The sequence below is a fragment of the Myotis brandtii genome, unplaced genomic scaffold (assembly GCF_000412655.1).
Source record: "Myotis brandtii unplaced genomic scaffold, ASM41265v1 scaffold687, whole genome shotgun sequence".
NCBI lineage: Eukaryota > Metazoa > Chordata > Mammalia > Chiroptera > Vespertilionidae > Myotis > Myotis brandtii.
The window spans coordinates 1,355,123-1,361,127 of NW_005370687.1; the positions used below are offsets into that span (position 1 = coordinate 1,355,123).

The window sequence follows — 6,005 nt, forward strand, 5'->3', positions numbered from 1 at the left end:
GGGGGGGGGGGGGGGGAGACAGTCAAGAAGAACCTGAGAAGACAGTGACAGGAGGAGCAGGGGGGACAGCAGAGGGGGAGCTGGAGAGCTCTTTGTACAGGTTACAGCCTGAAGCTGGAGGTGGGGCTCGGCAGGGAGGGGGCGGGAAGCTGTGGGAAGGGTGGAGGCTAGGAGAGAGCTGAGGGAGACCCAAGGTGAGCTCAGGGGGGCAAGGAGGGGTGAGTGGCTGGGAAGTGAAGGATGGACAGGGGAGAGGTACAGAGGGGACAGAAGTGGGAGTTTGTGGGGGAGGACATGTGTTGGGTGCTGGCTGGGAAGTGGGGAGAAGTAGAGGTGCCCCCCCCCCGGGCCCCACCTTGTCCAGGATGTACTTGTTGAGGTAGGGCATGTATCCCTGGCTGGACACGGGGCCATCGTCATCGTCTCGGAAGTGCTCCTCCAGAGCCACGGGGTCGTGGGGGATGTGCAGGACCGTGTACAGGTTGTGGGACAGCACCTGAGACAGAGGAGCAGTCAGCCTCCCTGCACCCCCACCCGAACCGGGCCCACAGACAGCCCCCACCTCTGTCCCCTTCCCCATCCTGGGGAAGTCCTCTGCACTCGTCATACAATTCAATCGTAACTGAAACACATACATATATAATGGAATATTATTCAGCCATAAAAAAGAATGATTTTGCCATTTGCCACAACATGGATGCTAAGTGAAATAAGTCAGAGGAAAACAAGTATGTATAATCTCAATTATATGTGGAATCTAAAACAAACAAACAACCACAAAAAGCCCTCATAGATTCAGAGAACAGCTTGGTGGTTGCCAGCGGCAGGGAGAGCAGGTGGGGAAAATGGGCGAAGGGGGTCAAAGTTACAAACTTCCAGCTGTAAAACCAGTCACGGGTGCAACGTCCAGCGTGATAACGGCAGTTAATAGCACTGTATTGCATATTTACAAGTTGCTAAGAGTCCATTTCTCCAGCAGGAGGGAGGTTGGAGTTGAGGAAAAGAACTACCATGTCTTCCAGGGCTTTGAGGAGACCAGATGCGTGGCCTTCTGGCCAGGCGTCTGCGATTGCACATTGTTGGAGCGATCATTGTGTCCCTGGGGGTTGCAGCTTTCTGTGAGTTTGCTGTGGGGGAACCAAGAAAGAAGGCATTTGCAGATTCCCACAGAAACTGTAATTCCAGGGAAGAGTTTGAGGAGATGAAGAAGGCTGGCATCTCAGAGTGCAACGTGACCTTGGAATGTAAGGAATTTCTTTGGGTTGAATTCCATGGAAGTTTGTCACTGAGCTGTGTTCCTGAATATGAAACAGGGATATCTGAGCTAAGGCAGTGATGGCGAACCTTTTGAGCTCGGCGTGTCAGCATTTTGAAAAACCCTAACTTAACTCCCCTGCCGTGTCACATATAGAAATTTTTTGATATTTGCCACCATAGTAAAACAAAGACTTATATTTTTGATATTTATTTTATATATTTAAATGTCATTTAACAAAGAAAAATCAACCAAAAAATGAGTTCGCGTGTCACCTCTGACACGTGTGTCATAGGTTCGCCATCACTGAGCTAAGGAATAGTTCTCTTGATAAAGAAATGATTTGATAAATAAATGATTAAGAAATAAAAAAGAGCCCGGTGGGCGTGGCTCAGTGGTTGAGCATTGACCTATGAAACAGGAGGTCACGGTTCGATTCCCAGTCAGGGCACATGTCTGGGTTGCAAGCTCGATCCTGGTGTGGGGTGTGCAGGAAGCAGCCGATCAATGATTCTCTCATCATTGATGTTTCTATCTCTCTCCCCTTCTCATTTCCTCTCTGGAATCAATAAACATATATGTAACAACAGCAAAAAAATAAATAAATAAATAATAAATAAGGAAGTTGCTAAGAGAGTAAATATTAAAAGTTTTCATCACAAGAAAAAACCTTTTTTGGTACCTACACGTGGTGATGCATTTTAACTAGACTCATTGTGGTGGTCATTTCCCAGTACAGTTGACCCCTGAACAACGTGGGGTTAGGAGCACCACTACCCCCACCTCCACCCCCACAAAGTCGAAAATCCAAGTATAACTTTTGATTCCTCAAAAACTTAACTACAGCCCTGGCCCAGGGGTTGGAGTGCCGTCCTGTACACTGAAGGGTTGTGGGTTCGATTCTCAGCACATACCCAGGTTGTGGGTTTGAGCCCCAGTTGGGGTACCTATGGGAGGCAACAGATCGATGTTTTTCTCTCACAACAGTGTTTCTCTCTCCCTCTCCCTTCCCCTCTCTAAAATCAATTAAAAAGAAACATTAAAAACGTAACTACAGTTGTCCCTCGGTATCTGCGGGGGATTGGTTCCAGGACCCCGTGGACACCCAGTTCCGCAGATGCTAAAGTCCTTTACGTCACATGGCGTAGCATCCAGTCGGCCATCGCTATTGGAACCCCAACCACGGACTGAAGAGACTGTTTGACCCACGGTTGGTTGAATGTGCAGATGTAAACCGGTAGATAGGGAAAGCTGAATGTATGTCTACTGAAAACTATCCGCATATAAGTGGACCCGTGCAGTTCAAACCCGTGCTCAAGGGTCTACTGTATGTACAAATAGTGAACCATTACATTGCACGCCTGAAACTAATGTTAAATGTCAATTATACCTCAAAAAACAAGCACAAAAAACCTAAAACTTATATACTCACTCTGCACCAAAAACTGAGCTAAGCACTTTGTGTATACTTCAGTTAACCCCCATAATAACTGTTACTATCCCCATTTTAGGGATAACAAACAATAACCCAAGCCCTGAGACATTAAGTAACCCACCCAAGGTCAGAGAGCTGGCAGAGCTGGGATCAACCCAGGCAGCCACGCTCTGAGCCACTGCGTAGGGAGGGGGGGTCTGTCCTCTTTCAGACAAGCACACAGAGGATCGAGGCGCCACTGGCAGCAAGAGCCTGCCATTCAAACACAGCTCTACAGACCCCAAAGCCCAAGCACTTCCTGCGATGTGGGGCTGTCGGCAGGGAGACGGCCTGTCACCCAGGGCAGAAGCCCCGACCTGGTCGGTTCCCACCAAAGACTCTGTGTTCGGGCTGCAGCCTGTCTGGCACCCGGGTGTGTCCGCTGCCGTAGGCGGTGTGCGATTCCAGGCCCTGGCCTGGTAGAGATGGAAGGGAGCTGCAGAGGGCTCAGAGGAGCGTCCTGAAAATGGTCTGTGGGGGACAGATGTGGAAGACAAGGCCTAGAAGTGATGGAGGCCATAACGGTATGGAGGGGAAGCAGGGGTTGGTTAACAAACCCATAATATTAGACACAAGAGGTTGAAGTTTGAACAAGGAAATCGGGGTGTGGAGGGATGCCTTGAGGTAATTCTGCTATAGTACTTATCACACAGCATAAACGACCAGTCACTGTGCACACCTACTATGTGCCAGCCACTGCATGAGGTGCTTTCTCATGGCTGACTCCACCATCAGTTAACCTGGGAATCAGCTCCTCTGAGGCAGAGCTGGCAACATCTACAGAGGGCATGCGTGCCCAGTCTTCGTTTCTCTATTCTCTCCTGTGACAGGAGGGGGAGAAAGGACTGAGACTTCTCCCCAATGTTCTTGGGCCTCAGGTTCAACTTGGCAAAGTGGGATGTTGGGGGGCTCAGCAGAGCGTGTTTTCTTTCCCCTAACTTCCCTCTGGGCAGCCATCCCTGATCCCCACCCCAACCCTCTTTCCCACACTCTTCGAATGATCTCACGTGCCATCTTTGGTTTCGCCTTCTCTTGTTCTAGAGGACAGCAGAAGTTTCTTCCTCATGAACTCTGCCCCCTCCCTATTTTGATAATAGAGACTTGATTTCCCTTGAGAAGTACCTCTCCCCCATTCTCAGTATCTGTGCTATTGACCATTTGCACCCCTACCCCACCTGTCTGCAAGGGTGGGCACATCAAGGTCACAATGATTGCTTCAAGGAAGGGCACATGACCAAACTGGGCCAATGAGAACCAGCCCTAGAATTTTGCTTCCTCTGGTGAAAAACAGGTATACCCTTTCCATGGAATTGTTAAGTTAGTGCAGCTGACATCTTTGTCCCATTGTGGGAAGTGCCTGCCTACAAATAAAGCCATCAGTGAAAAAAGCAGAATCAAGAGATAAAGAGAGTCATCATTTCAGAACGTGATCCAGCCATGCCTGACATCAATGCTATGCTTAGAGTCCTGGTTAGGTGAGCCAGTAAAAAACATCTTCCTTTAGTTATCTTCAGTTGGGTTTCTATCATTTATATCCAGAAAAAACATGACTAATACATCTGTGATCACAGGACACCAATCCCCAGTCCAAGAGGAGCCACTGGCTCAATGCCCTTTACAGCCCAGGGTGACTAACACGAGAGAAATATCCACTTCTGGAGAGACACGCGTTACTCTAAGAGTTTTACATATTTCCACCTGTTGCCTCCTTATCTTCCTTCAAGTCTCTTAAAGCACGGCTTTAAGAAGCTCCCTGCATAGCCCAGCCAAAGCGCTACACTCCAGTGGCGGGCATGGGGTGGACGCCCTCACACTCTGAGCCTAAGCGTTGGTGTCAGTAACACAGGATAACGCCTGCCATGGCTGTGAGGCTGGAGTGCCAGACTTAGGTCTGCACCGAGCAAATGGCAGTTCCCTTCCTGTATCGAAAGTGCAGTTTGTGTTGTTGTTCATCCTCAACCAGAGGACATTTTTCCATGGATTTTTGTTATTTATTTATTTATTTAAATTTATCTTTATTGTTGAAAGTATTACAGATGTCCCCTTTGTTTTTTGTTTTTTTTTAAAGTTTATTTTATTGTTTTTTTTATAGAGAGGAAGGGAGAGGGATAGAGAGTTAGAAACATCGATGAGAGAGAAACATCGATCAGCTGCCTCCTGCACACCCCCGACTGGGGATGTGCCCGCAACCAAGGCACATACCCTTGACCGGAATCGAACCTGGGACCCCTCAGTCCTCAGGCCAACGCTCTACCCACTGAGCCAAACCAGTCAGGGCCCCTTTGTTTGTTTGTTTGTTTTTCCCACTGACCCCTCTACCATGCACCTGCCCCACCACTGTATTGTCTGTGTCCATGATTTTTAGAGAGTGGAAGTGGGGAAAGGTGGGAGAGAGAGAGAGAGAGAGAGAGAGAGAGAGAGAGAAACATTGATGTGAGACATCGATTGGTTGCCTCCCACAGGCACCATGAATGACTGAAACTGCATGGGCTGACATTCTAGCCACTTAGCAACACCAGCCAGAGCAAAAGTGAGCTTTTTTACGAACAAATTGACATAGACGCAAAGACGAGTCAGATCAAGTCCTGAGGAGGCTGTGGAGAAAAGGAGACTTGAATGCCCTACTTGTGAGGTGTGATTGGTAGTCTTCCTGGGGGCAAGGATCTCTCAAACTTAAAGAGCACGAGCCCAGCATTTCTACTCATCCAACCCACAGATGCTCCAGGGAACAGCTACATGCACGAATGCTCACGAGGCCTGTTTATAATGGGAAGAGGTGGAGACAGCCTGAGGCTTCCTCAGGAGGGAAAGGCACAGTGTGTTGCAGGCCTGTGTGTGCTCATGGGCAAGTAATTTAACTTCTCCAAGGCTTTCATCTTCTCTGGGAGGGCCATAAGGGGGCCTGCTCCACAAGGATTTTTCTAAGGAAGAGCTTGTTAGCACAGTGCCTGGTGCCTATTCCTGGACTGGAGTCGCTCTTAATTCCAAACCCCCGAAGGAAGGTGCATAGTGCGTTGTTTAACAACGGTTGTGAGCCATTTTTATTAGTATATTTGTATAAACAGACATAGAAAGCTATACGCAATATATGGGCAGGTGAAAAAAGTAAGCTGTAGGATAAAATGTTTGTAAAACAAATGTGTGCTAAGATTAGGTTGAGCCTTACCGAACGGCTATTTTGGTAGGTCAAAACATCAGAGGTCAGCAATTTCATATGTTCAACCTTATATATTTACTAGAGGCCCGATGCACAAAATTCATGCAAGGGTAGGCCTT

The 6,005-nt window shown here is 48.2% G+C and overlaps 1 protein-coding gene across 1 annotated transcript in view; it reads right to left on the reverse strand.

Annotated features, from left to right (window-relative positions):
• The window catches only part of DEF6 (DEF6 guanine nucleotide exchange factor), a 25,302-nt gene that overhangs the window by 10,710 nt on the left and 8,587 nt on the right, over positions 1–6,005 (reverse strand). The window contains exon 2 of the mRNA XM_014529631.1: positions 356–496. Within this exon, the coding sequence (XP_014385117.1) occupies positions 356–496 (141 nt within the window). The remainder of the gene's footprint in view (positions 1–355; positions 497–6,005) is intronic.